General features: G+C 45.8%; 1 protein-coding gene across 8 annotated transcripts in view; it reads right to left on the bottom strand.

Annotated features, from left to right (window-relative positions):
- LOC108156758 (cAMP-specific 3',5'-cyclic phosphodiesterase) overlaps positions 1 to 21,544 on the bottom strand; it is a 120,467-nt gene that overhangs the window by 53,348 nt on the left and 45,575 nt on the right. For 3 of the 8 annotated variants that reach the window (XM_017288447.2, XM_017288455.2, XM_017288463.2), the window contains exon 2: positions 20,101 to 21,362. The exons of 3 other annotated variants lie outside the window; for them this stretch is intronic. In XM_017288447.2, coding sequence (XP_017143936.1) covers positions 20,101 to 21,308 — 1,208 coding nt within the window. In that variant the 5' untranslated portion in view covers positions 21,309 to 21,362. Of the gene's footprint in view, positions 1 to 1,992; positions 2,426 to 20,100; positions 21,363 to 21,544 lie in introns of those variants that run through there. 2 more of the 8 variants (XM_017288480.2, XM_033392034.1) reach the window with 2 other exon arrangements.

Raw genomic sequence — 21,544 nt, 5'->3', positions numbered from 1 at the left:
TCGCTCTCGCTCTTTCTCTCTCTTTTATTAATGACTGGTACGTGACTGAGGGACCGGCTTATAATCATTTCACATGTGACAGACGGCAGACGGCAGACGGCAGGCGGCAGACAGCAGACGGGCAGAGCATTATCCATTATCCAACGATTGGCCCACCCACTGTGCAGCAAAACCACACCACACGTCTCCCTCCCCTCTCAACCGCGGGAGGTTCTCAGAACTGCAGTGTTGCCGTACTTCATCTTGGGCTTATCAAAATGAAAACTTTTGCGATTTGTTTAGGTTCGTAAAAGTTGTTGAGTTTTATGTAAAGCAATTTACGTTTTGATTTTGATTTGCGCAAACGTCCAAAAAACGAGCCAAGCAGCAAATAGATTGCCTCGCAAATAAATAGAATAAATGTTGGACCGAGTGGGGGGGGGGAGCTGGGGGCGCCGGGTTCGGGCTGTGGTAAATTACATTTCATTTTTGAAATCAACGCGAGATGGCCGAGAGATGGAGTTAAGTTTTTTAGTGAAAAGCGGCAACGTCGCATTAAGGGACGTGTGTTCAATGAGCGAAAGGCGCAGATAGAGAGGGAGAGAGAGAGAGAGAGGGCTTGAAGAACGAGGCGAGGACAGGACAGGACAGTAAGTCCCAGGCCAGGCTCCTGTTGAAAATTCAATTTGATTTGATTTGATTTTCGTTCTCGTTTTCGTTTTCGTTTGAATGCACAGCACAACACAGAAACTTGAAAAACAGAAAAAGAGGAGCACAACACAAAGTGGAAGTGAAAGACGCTGAGTGGATAAGGAGATGGAGCAATGATACATATGTACATACATACATACATATGTACGTATTTCAAATAAGTGGGGAATGTATGGGGAAAGTTCCCCGTATTTTAAGCCATTAATCTTTAGTGATCGGTGGATGGCTCCATCAAAAAATATCTTTCTTGAATTTTAGAATCGTTCCTATCGTTTCGTATTCCCCTTCTTTCAATCTCATTTCTTATCGATATTTATCCCTTCATTCTATTATTTCTTATCAGCAGGCAGCAGCTACGTTGCCCCATTTCTCACACAAGCACGCACGCACAGTGGGCCACACACACACAGCAGGACGCAAATAACAAGGCACGCGACACGTTTGCGTACGCCCATTGCCAATTTAGCGGCGAACGCATACATACAGACAGACATACATACATACATATGTACACAGCCACATGTTTTAGACATTTACTTTTGCGGGCCACCGTCTCGAAGATTTTTCATTGAGCTTCGAGGCAAGTGCCTCTGCCTCTGCTTCTGCCTCTCGCTCTCTCCTTCTTCTGTTGTTGTTGCCTTCTCGCTTTTTCAGCTGGCGATAAAAATCAACAGTCAGCGGCGACGTCGACGTCTACAAGCAGCCGGCAAAACTTTTGATACCCTCCAATCTGGTATGCCAGACAGCATTTAAGTTGGAACTGCAATTGTGGGATCACTATATTATCCATTTTTCAAGACTTTTAGTTGTTTTATTCATGTGTTCTATAAGAACCAGCAGAATTGGTCTACTAAAACAACAAATGAATGTATGCATATATGGAATGATCAGCAGAGGGTATGACACGCTTCGACTACCGATATTCCTGCCGCTTTTCCACTCTCTTTTATCGCACAATTAATTGAAAAACATTCAAATTGTGCCATGCGGTGGTGTTGTTTTTGCTTTTTTATTTTTCTAATTAATTTTCGGGCGAGCGTCCCACTGTAGTCGCTGTTGCTCTCTCTCTCTCTCTCTCACGCTGTCTCTGTTCCCATTCACGATACCGCTACAGCTAACGCTGCCTTCTGCCAACCAAGCCTCTCATTGAGCCACGCTCGGCTCTCCCACTCACGTTGCCGCTCCTGTTCACGTTTGTTCCTATCAAACGATGATCCTCTCACGATACCGCGCACTGCTCCAACAAAAACAACATTACAAGAATAACACACTTCCCCTTTCAGCCAACCGCACCGCACTCACAGGTAGGTACTGCAGCAGCACTCTCTCGCTGCTGCTGAGCTTCACTCTCACTCTCTCACGCTGGCAGCGCTTCTGCTGGTGCTGCTGCTCCTACTGTTCTTATTGTTGTTGCTGTCTCTGTCTCTGTTGCTGCTGCTGCGTTTTGTTTATTTGTCTCTGTTCCACTTGTTTTTTGCCTTTCGCCTTTTGCACTTGTCCGTTCGTTGCTGCTGGTTGGCGCTGGCTCTGCTTCTTATTTGCTTGTTATTATGCACACTTTTCCCGTTACATTTCAATTGGATTTTCGCTGATTTTTCGCACTAATTCTTTATTGGGAATTTAATTTGCGATTTAGAATATTTAGCACACAAATTTTTTTTTGGTTTTTTGAGGAGAGCGCGAGACACACGAACCACCGCGCCGCGCCGCACGCCCGAAGTGCCTTTACGTTATATGATGAAAACCGAAACGACGACGACGCCGAGAACCGTTCAACATGAACGACGACGACGACGCGAGCAGAGCAAAACAGAGCAGAGCTGCCCCACTGAGCCAACAGCCAACAGCAGCAGCAGCAGCAGCAAAACGATGCGAAAAACGAATTGAGGCGAAGGCGAACAGGCACGGCATGGCACCCAACACACACCCACATACACACACACACAGACGAGGGAGCGAACGAGAGAGCAAGACCAGAGGCAAGCTTGAGAGAGCCAGCCAGCGCAATGCGTGAGAGCGTGTCAGGCTGTAAGTAAGCCGCCAGGCAGTGGGGGGGTGGCTTGTATAGGTAGCCATGCCTAATGAGAGAGGTTACCCCCCCGCTGGCAGGGGGGAAAGCAAAGGGGAGAAGCAAAGCGCATTTGGCAATTGAAATTGAAAGTTATAATCAAGGTGTATGCAAGACAAGGTGAGGGGCGATACCACGATACCACATTTTGATTGCAGTGCATGCACACGCACTCCGATTAAGAGAGAGAGAGATTGACAGAAAGAAATGTGTGACATTCGAAGAGCGAGAATAGTCCTTACCTTTAACGAATACACCTTGATTGTAATGAGACGACGGCGGTGGCGACGGCGGCTGCAAATCCATCATCAAACAGCTGCCGCTACCACTGCCACTGCCGGTGGGTGCGCTGCTATTGCTCTCTCTCTTTCTCTTTCTTTCATTCTGGCTCTCTTTGGCAAACAGCGGAAATCCAATTACAGGCAGAGTAGGGACTCCGGACCCCAGCAGACAGAGCGGCAGCGACAGCGTCGCGGCGCCGTAGCTTACAGTGACTCGAAAAGGAACACGCATATACACACACAGACGCACACGCAGTGGGACGCATGGGGACAACAGATGGATCAAGTGGGATTCACACACACACGCACACAAGCCGACGGACGACTTGGGGACAGTGGGAGAAACAGAAATCGCACAGAAACAACAAAAACGTGACTTTGAATTATCCCACGGGGAATATAGGGAAAACAGTGGAAAAGCGGCGTTGAGTGGAGGAGAAAAAAATGATACTGGAAGAATAAATGTAGCTTTGTGATTTATGCCTAAGTTTCGAGTAAATAATATTCTATGTAGCTCCGTCATGACCTCCTTAAGGCGGAGGAGTTCAGCGCACAAGGGTTAACGTTAAGGTATGTATATGGGAAAATATAAATATTGTTGAATATGGTTTCGAAAAAGATTTTCATTATAGATCATCGACAACACCTCGGATGAAATCGTATTTCAGAATATAGGTCTCTTGGGGGAAACTTCGCCTTTAGTCGGAGAGAAATTCTTTCGATGGTTTACAACTTCCACATCACGAATTTTATTCCAATTTTGAGAAAAACTTTAAACACGTAACTTTAAAAACTGCTAGAACCTTTAAAAGACAACTTATGAAACATTTTGATGAATGTTTTGGTATAAGAAAAACCAGAACTTGCTCTTAAATGATGTCTCGTGGGTAGAAAAAGTTTAGCTAGAGATCAAATCGATGAATTAACGATTATTAAATATCGTTAGTTTTTGCCCATCTCTAACCCACATTGTTCTGCATTTTTGTTGCTCTTCCCCCTTCCTTTGCCCCACAACCAATCACTAATCTTTCGGTTGCCAGTTTTGCTGACTCTTTTCCCTCTCCTTAGTCTGCCACCCTCCTCCTGCTTCTTAGAAGACGTTTATCGCGGGCGATAAAAAAAAAAAACGCAGCCCCACACTTTTTTGCTTTTTGTTGGGGTGTTGGGTGCCAAGTGGGCAGGGGCGCCGGCACCAATGCAGCACCTACAAAGCGATGCCGACTCTCAGATTCTTATCAGCAAAAAAGAAGCGACAGCAAGCGCGTCGGCAGCGGGCGGCAACAACAGCAACAATGATCGTCGACGCTGCCCGCGTGCTGTTATCACAAAACAAACGGCACCTGCCGGACCCGATCCGGGGACAGGCCCCCTGCGGACAAAAACGGTGGCGACAGCAGCAGGCAGCAGCGGCAGCAGCAGCAGCCGGCAGCGACGTCACAAGAGAGCAGGGCAGCCGCAGAGTAAGAGCGACAGCGAGTGTCAACAAAAGAGAGACAGAGAGAGAGAGAGCAAGAGTGGGTGGAGAAGGAGTGTTTAAGGAGGAAAAGCCTCTCCGCCTTCATCTTTGTTGTTGTTGTTTTTTTTCTTTAAAAGATTTACATTTTAAGCAATTAATAGCCATTGGGGTGGGGAGCGGAGTGTGTGCGAGAGAGACAAGCGAATGGGAATACCACCCTCATGTTAGGGTAGCGGGGGCAACCTTGAACTTTGACCTCGCCCCCACACAAGCGGCATTCCAATCTGCGCCTAAAAATTTGATTGCCAAAGAAGAAGAGAAAGACGAAGCAAAAGAAGAACGAGATGTTTAAGAGAAAGACGAAGAAGAAGGAAAAGCAGAAGCAGCCACAATTTTGTTCCAGTCTTTCCCGCCTCCGGAATCGGCGGCACCTGAGCAGGCTCTCTCTTTCACTCCCCCACACCCCCTACCTACCCCACTCCGATGAACACTTGATGTGTGACGACAGTTCTCTCTCTCTCCTCATTTGTCTCGTTTGGGGGAAGATGGAATTTGGGTGGATGTGGGAATGGCAGGGCAATAATTAGTCCCAAGTGGGTTTCATAGCAAACAGCTTATGGCTATGTGGATTAGTGGGCGGCTCGGTTAGACCTTTGATGCTACGGATTGAGCGAGCGAGAGAGAGAGACATACAAATGTCTCCACTTGTTGGGAGATGGAGTGGAGGGCGGGGGCATGAGAAGTAGGATTTTGCAATTTGAGATACCCTGATTCCAATTCCGAATACTTTAAAACGAGTATCGGCTCTCCGTTCCCGGGCTTAAATTTCTCTCAAAGGAAAAGATTTTACTACTTCAATCTCTCTTGATCGAGCACAATTTATTATTTCATGGTTATTTTCTTCACTATTCAAGAGTTCTCTCTGTTGCATCAACGTGGGAGTAATGCCGTTATTTAGAGCAGAAGATATATCATCGGACATGCATCATTATATGTATGTACGTATTCATTAAACAATCCAAATCACGAGATATCCACCGCCAGCACCGCCACTTTGCGAGTGAATCCACATTTGATTCGATCCTCCTCCTCCTCCTCCTCCTCTCGTGTATCATTCATTCCACATTTGTATGCCACATGCGATCGTGCGCTATATATAATAATCTCTCCCGCCAAATTGCTTGCAATTTTGTTGCCGCTTTTGTATATTCTTTTTTCATTCTTTCTTTCATTTCTGTTTTCGTGTATCTCTATTTTTATGTGTTTTTTTTTTAGTTTTTTAGATAAGCGAAGCTTTGCATGTTCACGAGTGGAGGGGATCTGTTCCCCCCTCCGGTACACTAACCATCCGTAGGTCATGCTTTATTAAACAAATGGCACACAGCAACACTCACACAGGAGGAGGGAAGGTAATGGAATGCTTGGGTAGCCGAGTTTATGAATAGAATTCTAACAACTTAATTATAGATATCGGAGAGTGGATCGGATCGCTTGGATGGCGGGGGTTCTGTGGGGAGGATACAGAAAGAATGGGACAGATCTGACAGCGAAAAGTTTTCATGTCTATAATGAATCCACATTCAGGAATACTCGGCACAGATAATGAATGTAACCTTTTCAATTTTGTCAAAGAATATAATTCTGATTTAATAATAGATATGGAAATTACTGATTCATTCCCCGAGATTATTATTGTCCTTAAACAAAAAAATAAGAATGAAAATCCATTCTCTAAGGATAGTCGGGATATAGAATGTAGTTCCATGAAATTTCTATTCAAAATCAAGCTGGAAATACCGATTATATTTCATTGATATTCAGGCACATAATGAATACAATTAATGCATTAACAAATAACTAAAAAATATATGTCATAAGTCATATATGGATAGTCAGGTGTGATCATAGATATAGGAGAGATCTGCTATAAGAATTGGGTACAAAATTATTCGGGTATAGAGGGGTTCCTGCCTAGAGATATTATCGATTCAACACTGCATTTAGAAAATAGTCATGGATTTCCAACTGGAATTCAAACAGAATTTCCTAGGGGTAGATCTTCGAATTGATCCTCATTCGAAGACGAATTCGAATTCGATTGTACTGTTTCTCACTCACCTTGAGGGCGAATTCCGAAAATTGTAGCAACAACAGCAGAAGGAGCACACCATATACACAAGAAAATTGATGCTGCCGCACCACGTCGACGTTGAGGTATTGCCGGTAGCTCCGGTGCCACTGCCACAGCCGCTGCCGCTGCTGCTGTTGTTGTTGTTGTTGTTGTTCAGGGAGCTTCCGCCCACACCGCCCGTTAGGGTGGTAGAATTCTCCTCGGTTCCCGCTGTTCCCCCAGTCCCCGTTGTGCCGCTGCTGCTGTGGCGACTCGAGAGATTGCAGAGATCGAGTCCCGCTGCTGCGATAATCGAGGCAGCAGAGGATTTGCGACGTCCAGTTGCTGCTGCTGCTGCTGCTGCCGCTGCTGCGCCTTTCACTGCTCCTCCTCCGCCCGTTGCTACTGCCAGTGCAGCTGCTGCGCTGCTGCTGCCGTTGTTGTTGGGTGCTGCTCTGCTGGCTTTGGTGCTTTGCTTCAGGAATTTGCTCAGTCGGCGGGCAGCTAGATGCGGCGGGGGCTGGGGACTTTGTCCGCCCAAGGCCGGTGGTGCACTGCAGGTGGAACGTTTTCGTTGCAGCTGGATCGTCGCTGCTGTTGCGTGGTCTGCTGCTGCTGCTGCTGTTGCTGCAGGCGATGCATCCACGAAGCTTATTTGCTTCCACTTCTTTTTCTTCTTCTTTACTTTGGCGGTGGCCTTGAGCAAATGGCGCGATCGGAATGCCGCTGCTGCAGTTGTTGTCTGTGTGGCTGCGGCAGCAGTGGTTGCTGCTGCGGGGATTACTCTTCTTGAGCGGACTGATCCACCGGCTACTTCTCTTCTCGCTGCGGGTCCTTCTCCTCCTTCTCGTCCTCCTGCTGCTGCTGCGGCTGGCGTTAGGCTCTGGCTGCGCCTTTGACGCGGCGCTGCGGCAACGTCGGCGGCGGCGTCGTCGTCACCTTTGGCCGCCAGTTCAAAAACTTTTCACCCGGCCACCCACACACACACACACACGCAGGCACGCAGACAGAGGCAATCTCTCCCGCTGACACACACACCACACACACACACACACGCGCGTACGCTTACGCTCACGCTGGCGGCGTGTGTCGTCGACGTCGCGGTCGCGGCATTTGATAAGCGGCTTCTCTGGTTGTTGTTGCTGTTGCCGCTGCTGCGCCGCTGCGGCGGCTGCTGCTTTGATTTGAGTGCTGCTTCTGTGGCCGCTTCAGCTCAGCCTCTGTCGCTGCTGCTGCTGCTGCTGGATAACTGTTTTTGGCACTGCTTTTTTATGTAATTTTTCAAACACTTGCAAAAAAAATTGTCAAAAAAATACTTAATAATAATGTAATTTTTCTTTGTTTTTTTTTTTTTTTTGGTTTTTGTCTCACATCCACACACAGAGACACACGAGAGCACGAGCGCGCGCGCCTACACAGAGACACGGGAGCGAAGACGACGGCAACGGCGACGGAAGCAAAAAGGAATTTCTGGCGTGTAGCGGTAAACGCGTGCGATGCTCACAGCTGCAGCGACCGCACGACATTAAGCAGAGGGACAGAACAGAAGCCCAAGCAGCGCCCAGCGCCAGCGCCAGCGCCAAAACGATATGGGAGTAGAACAGCAGGCAGAGGCAGCGGGCAGAAGCAGCTGGCAGAGTCCATGGTATATCCATACACGGTGGGGTCATTCCGCTCTTCAGCTGGCCTAGGTTGTTATCACACACTCTCTCTCTCTCTCTGACTCTCTTTATCTCAAACTGCACGCGGACACACTAAAAACACGAGACGCAATAGCACATGATCTAATGAATCCCCACAGGTTAACATACAGATTCAAGACCATAGGCATACGCATACGCGTACGCACACGATTGTTAGAATTAGGTAAGCACTAGGAGACCGCTCGCAGAGCTGGTCTCACCTTAAATAGGTACTCTCTGGCAGAGGCGGCTGAAGCAGAAGCAGAGCAGCGGGAGCAAATGACAGAGAGCGGCCGAAGAAGCGAGTGGGAAAAAACCACGAAGCGAAAGAGACCACGCACAGAGAGGGTGACGGCGAAGGAGAAGGCGAAAGCGTGCAGGCGAAAGCACGCCGCCAGCGGAAGCTGTGTGGAGACCGAGTGACGCCGGCAGCGCAGCCAAGCGATACTCTTCGATTTGTCTAGCCTCCAGCGAGTGCGTATGCACGAATACGCAATGGGTTGGTTGCAGGCGGGGAGCGTTCATGTACGCAAGGGATCGAATGGATTTTTTTTAGACCTAGAAAAGCTATTGGCGGTTATGATCGAATAATTAGCATCTAGCCACTATCTTCAACCCCAGATCTCCTATTACATATACATGACACTATTACGTTGTACAAGTGTAGCAGACTCATTCGATACGATTGACACGACCTTTCGCCCCACGAGTGATTGTGAACTCAACTCGAAAAAATTGCAGTTGAGTATATTTTTACATCATAATCGTTTAGCTTCCACTTGAGAGATTAATATTAAAGGGTATCTAAGGCTAGTCAATCCTTCTTGGGAAATCCACTAATAATGCGAAAAAGGCAATTTCTGTTTCATATCGAAGGACGGATGTAGACATTAGACAAACTTTAAAATTACTACAGATGTCTCACTTATGTATGTAAACTATAATAAATTCTTTCGATATGCATATTTTGGGGATTTTTTGTTCGAGGTGTACAATAGGGTAAGAGTAGGGTATCCAGTGGTCGGGGAGGTGTACACTCTCATTCCGCTGCTACTGAATGAAATGCGCAAAATAGTAGCAGACGCCGGCGTCGCTGCCACGCTACGTTCTATGCGAGTTCGCTGCGGAGAAGAACTGAAATGAGCGGACTGGCGGCTAGGTCCCCTTAATTTTTTTTGTTTACTCTCTTCTTTGAATTTCTTTCTAGTTTTGTTCATCTAATCTTTCTTATCTTTTGTTGTTATTTACTTTTATTTCGGTTTTTCTATTATTTATTTGTTGTTCTGCTGGACAAGATAGAGAGTGCAGGCTCTCTTTCCTTAGTTTGTGCTTCTCTTTTGCGCAGAAAGGTGCGCGCTCTTTTCTTTTTGGAAAAGTGCCGTCTCTCTTAAAGCGTCGCATTCGCAGCTGGCTTTTGCTGCTGCCGTTTTCACGCTGCCACGGCTGTTTCTGTTACCCTTGTTGTTGTTTTTGTTGTTGTTGCGCGTTGCACTTGAAAACTTTACTTACGCACAGCACCCCCACCTTTCAGCCGGCACCCCACTCTCACTCTCACTCTCTCCCTCTCTCTATCTCACTCTCTCTGTTTCTCTGTTTCTCTTTGGCCGGCTGAAGTGCATTTGCATTTATTATTGAGCCGCCGCCCCCAAAGCTGGGTCAAGTGATGGGCGCGGCGGCGGCGGCAGAGCAGAGCAGAGCAGCCAGGGTGTGCAGCACCAGCAGCAGCAGCAGCAGCAGCAGCAGCAGGCGACGCAGCAGAATTGAACTCAAGTGGAACACTGGTCCACAGGATTGCAGAGATCCCATCGAGTGAGAAAATTTCATTAAAGAGAGGACTGCAGTCAACCCTCGTTCAACAAAATAGCCAACCGGATCACAATTTCCCATAAGCGAACAGACAATCGGGGCGACTGGTCTCTGCTTTAAAGACCGTGTCCAAATGTGTCCCGGTAGTCTACGCGTATCTATAAGATACTTATTGCCATTTATGTACAGATATTCAGGACACATTCTGGATATACTCTTTGCTCTGCTGTCTGGTGTAATTAAATCGCTCTCTTCACGGCACGAGGCAGTTCTGATTGCTATATTAGTTATCCTCTTTACATCATCCACCACTCGAGCCTCGTTCCACACGGGGGGGGCAGTTGGGGTAACCTTATGCTGCACTTGCTCTCGGGCACCGGGTCCCAGGTCCCGGGTCCCAGGTCCCGGCTCATTGCCTGGTATTTTGTTATTAGCTCTTAAGTTGCCCCAGGTGCCTCAAGGTGCTCCAAGAGGGGTCACCGGAAAGTTTCAAATTTCTTTTGGCCAATAAAAATAAACAAAGGAGCGTCGCCAGTGGTGGCAGAGCGGTGACAGGCGGGCGGGGGGGCGTAGGAGGGGGACTGAAATGAGCTCCAGGCTCGGATTGCAATTATCCTCCGACTGGCGGGTAGCGTCTCCAGCAGCTGCGAGAGTTATCCATCAAAGATGGATGCCGCTTTCCACAGGCTCTAATGAAAATTTGCTACCATTTTGCAAAGAGTCGCCTTGAGTGTCTAAATACTGGAGAGGATGGGGGTAGTCTGGACGGGTATGGGAATGGGAATGGGGATGGAGAGGTCCGGACTCAGGTGGGGACACTTATCCATTCAGTTGGAAAGAAAAGAAAACGAGACGAAAGGAAGGGAAATTTCTCCTGTTATGGTTATGGCTTCCTCCTCAAACTGCCATCCAGCCAGATGTTATCACAATTTTGGTCTTTTGCATAAACACTCACAGAGATCTGTCAAAAGGAAAAGATATACTCTTGATGGGTAAACTCTCTCTCTCTCTCTCTCTCTCTCTCTCTCTCTCTCTCTCTGTCTTCTAGCGAGGGGAGTATGTGGACTTTCTGCTTGACTTGGGCTTGGGTCCCGGAACTTGAATTTGACTATCAGATATTGAAGAAAATACAATCTTTCAATATTGAATGGAGGGAACCTCCATTGGGATCCATCCTCAGATGAAGAGTACCTAATCTTCGTCCATGGTTTCCCATGTATTATTCTACTATTCTGTGCCTTGTCTGTCCATCGCATCCACTGACAAACAGCCCACAACAATAACAAAAAAAGAGGAAGGACACACGACCAAAACATACAAAAAAAAAACAACAAAAAAACACACACAAAACTAATGGACGGGCAATGGCACCCAGGGGGCTGGCTAAAGAGATACGGAGAGCAGGATAGATAGACGGGGGGGAAATAGAGAAAGAGAGAGAGAGAGAGAGAGTGTGTGGGGGGATGGTCTACATATATATATAACACCCTGTGGAGTGTTCTCCGTGTTGTTTGTTGGAGAGATTTCTGGCGGCTGCCCACGAGTCAAATATTTGTTAAACAACTTTCAAGCGTTCCTTTTTCTCGCTCTCTTAACTCACAAAACTAATTATTCTCTGGAGATATTGTACGTACAGATAACCCATCAAATTGTAATAAATATCTTTCCAGATAAATAGCGATATAAAGCAAGGCTTTGGACGAATATTTTTGGGAAAATTCTTTTAAAATGTATCCCAGAATTAAAAGAAGAATTTTGGGTACAGAAGTTTTCCATGGTAGTTTTTCTAAAGTTTACAAAATTAAAGCTATTGCAAAGCTTTTTCTCTGGCACTTCAAAATAACTCGACTTTTCTATAAATATTTAGGTTTCCAAAATTGACAGAAGGGTTTTTTTAACCTTTTTTTTATATATGATGATTTTTTTCGCCAAAAAGTGGGATCTACAAAGAAAATCCCTTAAATCGTTTTCGTTTATATTTTTTGTGAGAGATTTGTTTGAAATTATGCGGAAACTCGTAATTTGTCCCGTAGAATAAAGAAAAAAGAGGCAGCAGAGGGTGTTTTTCCACAGATAAAATGTCATTAAGAGTTTTCCTAGTAAAATGACCGCGCAATGGCAATTTGTTGTTTTCTGTGTAAAAAGGGAATGAATGAAAAGTCCTCATTAATATTCGCCTCTGCACTTTGATTGTTGTTTGTTAAGCCATGCAAAAAAATAATCCCTTTGCCTTGCCGTTGCCTTTGACGGGGGCCCGACAAATATTTGCGAACGGAGTGTCCTTGGATTTTTCAAATATTTTCCATCATACATGGAGCTCGTGTGGAGCTCATACCACCTCCAGCTGGTTCATTAATGCCTTTTTTTGTTTTATTTTTGTTGTTGTCAATTTCCTGCGCTTTGAGATCGCATTTCGCATTTTGTTGGAGATTTTCAGTACGCCCGCGAATGTGCGTGTGCAACACGCCCCCGCTTTGCCTGCCACTTTTTCACCTTTTTTACCCGTTTTGTTTTCCTGCAGTTAACTTTATTGCCATCTGGAGGCGGGATCGTGAACGTGGCCCGCGGACAAACAAATTGCATGCGGCTCTCATTTCTCATTTAACATTTCATGTGTCTGGCGTCGCTGCCGCTGCCGCTGCACTTACAGCAGGTAGCAAGGTGGGCAGCACCTCGGGCGGACCACGCCCAAGTGCCAGCACTGCCACAGAGAGTGATCCAGCAGCAGCACTGAAGCTGGAATCCCGAAACTGCCACACGCGCTGCTACGCCGCATACCAAAAAGTTAATCATAAAAAAACGCACCGGCGAAAATGCCAAGGTTCACCGTGTTGCTGATTGTTTTTCCTAGGGGCGGCAAAGCGTGGGGCGTTTGCAACAAGTTGCACATGGCGTATACGCAATATTCGGTGTAACAGCGAGATTTGCTGTTTTCACACAAAGGGTCGGCGCAATTCCGAATCCTGTGAGAGCCAAATGGGGGCCGAGGGAAGGGAGGGAGCTTACCCGCGCGGCGGATCAGTAATCAAAGCGCTCGAAAAACACTCACCTGTAAAAAAGAAAGAGGGAATTTTCAATTAGTTTGCGCTGTGCATACATATGTGGGTTTATTAAATTTAAATATCAAAACTAAAGACTGGTGAAGTGCGGAACTTAAGCTGACTTTATGAGTGCAATTTTCTTGTATCCTTATTGTTATTCTCTTATAGAAATGTTTGCCTCTTGCACTGAATGATGTCGGGTTAAGTTTAGTTGTTCTTTGGAATTCCTTAAGACAGACAGTTAACCCCACCCCCCCTATTCTCCCATGAAATCCTTCCTGCCTGCTATATCCTCTAGTGCGAGTAGCTTTTAAGCTTTAAAATCCTGACCACTAGCAACAAAATTCGGATTGTCCAAGTGCTGTAAGCTCCATAAGCTTTTTTCTACCAGGAAGCTTCCACAATCTGAATGCTTCTCGGGTGAAAGTTTAATGGAAAATGGAAAAGTTCTTGGCGTGGTGAAAAGTTTAGCGAGTGCTTTGCATTTTTTAGTTTGAAAGCTTTGGTTAACTGCGAAGCTCCTTCTGTGAAGAGCTTTCTAAAGATCAATGCGGTACGAAATTGCAGTAATGCTGTGGTCTATTTAAGATACATTTGTATCTTTCGTGGGAAAAAGTGGCTGGAATTGTTCAAATTTGCATTTAATCATATTTTAACCATTTTTGAAAAAATATCTAATAGTATCTCGTGGATTCATATGTATCTTTAGCCCTTTTAAAACTGCATTTTGATGCCAAAATGGTTTTTCATGCATCACAAATACAAATTGAGATTTCAGAAATTTCAGCGATATTTTCTTAAAGATACATATATATCTTTCATGGGAAAAAGTTGCTAGAACTGTTTAAATTTGCATCTAATCATATTTTAATAATTTTTAAACATATTTCTAAAAGTATCTGGTGGGTACATATGTATCCTTAGCCGTTTGAATTCTGTATTTTGATGCAAAATTGGTTTGTCTATCTTCAAGATAGACTTGTATCTTTTTTAGGAAGGGGTTGCCTGAATAGTTTAAATTTGCAGAAAATCATAATATACCATTTTTGAATATATTTCTAAAAGTATCTCGAGGATACATACGTATCTTCAACCTTTTAAATACTGTATTTTGGTGCAAAAATGGTTTCAAATGACTTCCAAGTCCAAATTGAGTGATTTAAGAAATACCTCCTCAAGTATCCTCAAGATAGATTTGTATCTTTAAGCCCTAAGAGTTATATTTTCAGGAAAAACTAGCTTTAAATGTTCCTTAATTTAATTTTAATTAAATTCCAGCTGCAGGATTGGTGGCGTGGCCAACAAAAAAGATGGTGCAAGCTCAGCAGGTGGACACAAGTGAGATAGAGATAAAGAGAAAGCGCATGGGGCCATCTCAAAGGCCAAAACAAAACAAAATGGAACCTCGCCCCATGGGTAGTCCACAATTGTTTTGTTTACAAAAACAAAAAACTGGCAAAGAGATTTCTCGCTTCCAGTAAAATTAGAAAAGGCCAAGGGGAAAGCATACTGACGTGTGGAAAAGAGCAAAAAATAAACTGACTTATGGAAGTTGGGCAACAGTTGAAAGCCCCTCAAATGAAGTGGTGTTTGAAGTCCCGCTGCTGAGTGTTGTAGATGATAATTACCTAAATTAAATGGGTCACAGGAGAGGTGTTGTTCAAATGATTGCAAAAGAGCAGAACGAAGCCTTAATCAGCATGGCACATGTTCCTACAGCCAATATTTTGGTGGAATAATGAACGGAAGGAGTTGCAAAAAGGTTGACCAAGTTGAACTTTTGCTCATTTGTCGCCGATTTGCCTACGTGTTCCCGCTTTATTTTCAATTGGAGGCAGCTCTCCTCCCCTTGCAATGCAATAAATTACATTCCTTTCTTGCTTGCTCTCTTCCTCTCTGTCCCTTTCATTTTAATGGTCCTGTGTTTATTATCATTGCTTTTCTCATACCGGGACTTCACCTTTGTGCCACTGGGGCCCTCAGTTCTCAGTTCACGGGATTTTCCAACTTTTTCTGCCTCGCTTTTCCTCTCTGGCTTGCTTTTTCTCCCTTTCTTTCTCTTTCTCTCTCTCTGGCACTGTTTCTGTCTCGTTGTGTTGCTCCCTTTCAATGTTTGTCTAACCCATCTCAGATTGCCTTTATCTTTGGGATATACTTCAAATGGCCATCCGAGCTGGCAGGCTCTTATGCTGCCTCGTCTCTTACTTAAGCCAGGGGCCAAGAAGAGGTTTACCTTCAAAATGTCACACGTGTCGTATGCGTAATGTTTGTAATGTCAGCATTAACGTTGCCCCGAGGGGCAGGGGCAGAAGCAGGGCCGGGGCCATGGGATAAAAGATTGCTTGGATGGATGGATAGATCATCAGTGCATTATGTTGCAACGTTTTATGCTAATTAACAACTTAACGCGATTTTCATTAGCATTTTGTGGGTTTTTTTTTTCTTTTTGTTTTGCCGTTGCTTAAAATTCCACGCATAATATTTGAGCGTCACGCTGGGAGTCGCAGCTAGGGCCGCGGCTCTACATTTATACCCAATACATAGTCAGTATGGCTCTCCTCCGTGAGAGGGGGGTTGGGTAGCTACTAAAAGTTAATTTGTTCCTTGTGGCTATAATAATAATCAGATCTGATTCAGGTTCGGCGATCTGGTAGATATGGCTAGTCTTTACGAATCTGAACTTTTGATTTTCTTGTATCTCGCTTCCTTCTGGGTGTTACACAAGCCACTGTCATTCCAAGTCTAATAAAGCCCTATACTCTGCTTCAGTATCCGGAGATACTCTCCAGCAGCGTTCCGATGGGCATAAATTATGTAGAAATACAGAAAATTGGAGACAGACAGAGCGGAAGGTGGAGGTAGAGGTAGAGAGAGAGGGAGAGGGAGAGTGGGAGAAGTTATTTAAGAGGCGTAATTTATAGTTGATTTGAAGCCTTTTAATTATCGTAAATATGTTGTAACGATGGGCCTTTGATTGTGTTCACCCCCCACACACACACACACACACTGCAGTCTGATGTTATGGCATAAATATGGCACGAAAATATCATAAATGTTGATTTAAAATTGAAATGAGTTGCATAAATTATTGCGATTCTATCATGGCACTCAACAACACTGTATTTGGGCTACAGCCAACACTAGTTGTGTTAATTTGCCACCCAAAGAAAGAGAAAGAGAGAGGGAGAGAGAGGGAGTGAGGGAGGGTGGAATGGGCAAACAAACCAATACAAATTATAGGATTAGTCGTTCTACAAGAAGAATTAGTCAAGCACCAGCGTGGCAGGCGAACCAGTGTTGGACAAGGACGAAGCGTGGACTGTGGACAGTTCTCTAATATTTGAAACTTTAATAAAGCATCCATCCATCCTTCCCCCGTGTTCCATGCGCGTCTGGGCCCATCCATCCCACCGAGTGGCGAGCAAATATGCCTTCATTAGCGCCTGAAAGTATGCAGCACTCGGGTGAAGAAGGATGTACCCTGCGGAAGCGGAAGGCGAAGGACTCCGCGAATACAATATGCAAACAAAGGCACGCGCTGGCATGCAAACATTGTCCGGCTGATGGGGATGGGGGGCTGTCGTCCAGGCCTTTAAAAAGGGTTCTCCGCTCTGCCGCTTAGAGGCATCTTTCTCACCGACAAAATAGGGGAACAACTTTTTCAAGAGCCAGTTGGAAAGTGTTGCCTGAAAGCAGGCCGGAGCAGCCAAGATGTCCAGCAAGTAAGAGCAACTAATGCCAGAGAGCTTAGGCGAGAGCTGTTCAGGTCAAACAGAATGATGTTAGCGGTTAGCGGGGAGGACCCTCAAAATGAATTGGCTTTAAGAGCGGCGATGGGTGTATGTGTGGATACTGGCATCCCAATTAAGGGTGAGAGTTATTCGAAAGCTAAAGAGATTATGGATGATAGATGAACATTCACAGAGATGAGCCTACAGCAAGTGCTTCTCAACAGATGGGATATGTTTTTCGACAGATTGACAGATTGAGAAAGATCTCTGATATTCTATGTTGCAAATAATAAAGGGTAACGATTGGGTTCAACTCGAATAATATACAAATATATAATTTTCTCCATACAAATTTCTCCATCCTTCTATCCCACAATAATCTTAATCCCTTTCTTACAGCTCCACCAGATCCTACCCCCTGACTCCGCTTTCACAGCACTATCTGGCACCTCCCCCCTCCAACAAAAAAACACACAGAGATTTCCATGAAAATCACAGAATTAACCCCCGACCCCACCAGTGCAGCTTTGAGTCCCGACACCGACCTTTTTTGCCGAAACCGCAGGAAACCTCGCAGCTCGTTCTGGTGCTGGGGCGGGGGGTATCGCTGCGTTGGGGCTGATAAAAAATGCGGTCTGCGTCATCGGTCGATCCCCTGATAGCTTAAAGATTGCTCACCAAATTGAAGTTTAAATATACAGACATTAGCTGTTCCTTTTTTTTTCTGGCTTGGACAACAACAATTTCGATTCATTGGGTGGAAAACAACTTTCGGATGGTATATAAATGAGGCCCAGAAGGGACATCCCCAGGACTCTGCCACCGAGTCTCTCTCTTATATTTCCTGAATAACAGCAACAGCAACAATAATATATATGACTTTTCGGACCATTTGTCTGTATGTTTTTAATAATAAATAAACTGTAAACATAAGTCACGCATACGGAAAGCCCAAAAGTTGAGCCTCGAGCTCCCAGAGATTTATCTTTCCCTCCGTATCTGGGAGGATGCTGTTTAAGAAGCGGGCCCAACCACGACACCAATCAGGAGCCCAGGCATACCCTGGGTACTTGTGGCCAAAGCTATGCAAATGTTGCGGCCTGCCGGAGAGTCTGTCTGGATTTTTAAAGTCTCCACAGCCAAACCCACCCACCCACCTACACTGCCTGTGCCTGTGCCTCTGGGAATGTTCCCCATTTTCATAATTCCTAAGGGAATTTTTGATTTGGAATTTAATGCTCCGACTAACAGGTGGATGAAGTAGCCCAACACAGAGCTCAGCTGAAACGAGATGAGATGAGATGGAAATTGGGCTGTCAACTAACTGATAAGGTGCTTAAGTAAGTTTCTGGGCCCCAGTGAGTAGACCCCCATACGGTTTTCCATTTCCTTTTCACTTGCCAAAACGTTGAGAATGCTTTTTCGAAAGAGCGCAGATTCTCATTTGCGATTGGAATAATTAAGCGACCGTGTTTACTCTCGCGAATAAATAGTTTTCAAATATTTTAATTCCATTTTTCCGCTTTCTGATTCCATAAAAGTCAACAAGCAAACAAAACTATTCCGACAACTAAAAATTAGCTCAAATAAATGTTGGGGAATCATTTTAAATTTGTGTACCTATTTTTTGTTGGCTATTTATTTGATTTAAATGTAAATTTTTTTTCTCCTTAATTTATGAATTTGTTTAGTATGGAATTCCACCAAAAAAATTACGAAAATCACTGAATTAATTGAAGTAATTTGAATTGAGATATTACTGAACATTTTTCTACCCACATAAATCTCGTGCATTTCCGACTGACTGGCTGTTCCATTTACCATTTACCATTTAACGTTTTGCCTAAAAAAATATGTCTCTGCCCCCGAATGATGATAATTTAATTTGAAATTTGTTGGCGTTGCAGCAACAAATATGCACGAGTTTATGCCTCAACGAATGCTGTACTGCTTACAACTTTTCGCCGCCATGTCATTTGTCAATTTGTGCTTATCCATTAGCGAATTTAATATTATCTAATATATCATTTGATTTATTTGCAATCCATTTATGTGGCAGGACAGGTCACTAGGAATATATATATATATATCTAAATGCCATGGTTCGTACGGACAAGGGTATCAAAAAAGCTCCTCCTGCTGTTGGCCCTTGAGGTTCGGTTTTTTGCTGAATTTGCTCGATTTTAGCTGGCAATTTAATTTAAATACATTTAATGGACATAATGCCAATAATTGTTTAACTTTCCCTTCCCCCGCAGCCGCGTCCATCCCATGATATATTCCTTTTAAGCTGAGCGCAGTCGAAAGGAAAACGAAAGGAAACGGAAATTTTCATGGCCTGGCAGCTTCAATTACCCCCCACTTTGCTTTAGCATCCTTCGCTTCCTTTGCCTCCTTTGGCCCATTTGCCATTTCTGGGGTTCATTAAAATAATTCGCATCTTTTCTTGTTATTGTGTGGCTGTTGTTGGTGTTTTTGTTGTTTTTGGTTTTCCCCATAGCTTTTCCTCTGCCTGATGTTATTAATATATCTCACTGTGTGCCTTTGCCAGAGACAGACAGAGATAGAGATAGAAAGAGAGGAGGTAGAGAGACAGTGAACAGGGTACGAAAAATTAAAAACATTTAAATTTAATTATACGACTATGACAAACAATTTTGGCATTCTGACAACGCCACAAGACGATGGGAGGGCGGAGGAGAACAGAAGCAGGGGCCTGTGCGTCTGTGTGCGTCTGTGTGCCCCTCTGTTGCCAATGACATTCTCCGACTGATGGAACGATGGGTCTGGTCTGGTCTTGTCTGGTCTGGTCTGGCCTCTGAGCATCGCCCCCAAGCAATTTGCAACAACAACTCAACAATTAGCAGCGAGTTCAATGTGCCACAAGAGTCCTGGACATCAGAAATGCGACATGGACAGGGACATGGTTATAAACAAGTTCATTAGCCAGGGGTAACGATGTAGCAGAGTCAAGTCGGTGCCTGCCTCTGCTGCTGCTCGAATTTCGGGCACGCAAATTGATTGAAGGCAAAATGGGCCAAAGCTTAGATGGAATTTTTGCGGCATACCATGGTTAGACCAGGAAATATTTACTCTACATATATATTAAGGGGGGTAAATATAATTTCTAGTTTAAGGTCAAAGAGGGCACACTTTGATTTTGCTTTTTACCAATATCTTGGTAATTTTCTAGCCTTTCCGCTGGAAATTCGTACAATCCCTAAACATGACTCACCCAAAGAGATCCGTCTCGCTGCCGGGGAAACTGATCCTGGGCGACAGGGGCGAGCGACCGGCCCGCTTCAGCATGTCGTGCAGGCCGGGCGGTGCATGGATGGGACTCAAGATGGTGATCTTGCGATTGGGTGGTGCCAGGAAGCCCCCACTCAGGGTCAGCTGAGTGCGCATGCCCGCCGAGCTGCTCTTCATTTCGATGGTCTCCGCCGACTTGGAGATGAGGATCGAGGAGGACTGCTGCAGTCCCAGCTTTGACATGGACAGCTGCATGGATCCGCCAGTCCCGGTGCTGTCCGATAGGTTGCTGCTGCCGATGCCATTGCCATCACCCAACGCCGCTGTGGCATCATCGATCTGGGTGGAGGCGCTCCGTATGCACTTCTCAGGCCTGGCCCCACTCACCGGGGTCATGCCGGCGGCCGCCTCCGAGTGGGCCGACGTGGAGCGGACAAACTGGCGCACATGCTTCTGGTGGGCGGTGAGGAAGCCGTGCGATCCGCCCTCCGGCTGCTGGAGGAAGCTCTGGAACTTCGACTTGCTGCTGGTGGTGCTGGCCGAGTTTCCCACCGCCTGGTTGCTGGATCCGCTGGCTATGTACCGGGTGCTGCTGCTGCTGCTCGTGCTGGTGCTGGTCCTCTGCTCGCTGGTGATTATCGACGTCGAGGACTGGGCCTTCAGCTGCTGGGCCAGGGCGGCGGCAGCGCTGGCGCTCAGCTGCAGGGTGCTCTGCTCTCCCACAATCGTGCTCGACTGCAAGCTCTGGCTTCGCGTTGAGCTGGAGATGATCTTCTGTTGGGTCTGTTGCTGTTGGATCTGCTGCTGTTGGATCTGTTGCTGCTGCTGCTGTTGCTGTTGCTGGATCTGTTGCTGCTGCTGTATGGAGGATAGATTGTTGGTGCTGCTGCTGGTCACCGAATAGGAGCGTGTGGCCACCTTGGTGGTGCTCGAGCTCGATGTCTGGCTACTGAACTTCTGGCTATGCTTCACCTGCTGGAGGCGCTTCTGTTCCGCCGCCGCCGTGGTGGACGAGCCGGCAAAGACGCTGTCCTCGCTGCCAGCCGGAGAGCCCATTTCCATGTCCATTTCCATCGAGCGCAGCTCCTCGGCATCCACCTCGCTCGGTGTGGTTATTATGTACTGGGGCGGTGGTGCCTGCTTCTGGCCTGCACCACCATTGCCATTGCTGTCGTTGCTGTTTCCGGACATTTCAGGTGGTTTCTTGTTAAGATTTTTTGCTGTGTTTTTTTCGTTTGGTTTTTGCTGCGAAACAGAAGTTTTGGTTAAAGGTTAAAAGCAGTTTGAGGCCAAGTTTTTGGCTCTCTTTTTGGTATACTCTCTTGCCACGTTGTTGCATACTTTTGAGGGAGGTCTGCGAGGGTTTGTTTTCCCATTTCCCAGCGAGTGAATACCCTAATTAGCTCAACGAGTGGAGCACCCGCGCG

The sequence above is a fragment of the Drosophila miranda genome, chromosome XL (assembly GCF_003369915.1).
Source record: "Drosophila miranda strain MSH22 chromosome XL, D.miranda_PacBio2.1, whole genome shotgun sequence".
Lineage (NCBI taxonomy): Eukaryota > Metazoa > Arthropoda > Insecta > Diptera > Drosophilidae > Drosophila > Drosophila miranda.
Note: the sequence above shows the minus strand (reverse complement) of the source record. Positions and strands in the feature narration are given on the sequence as shown.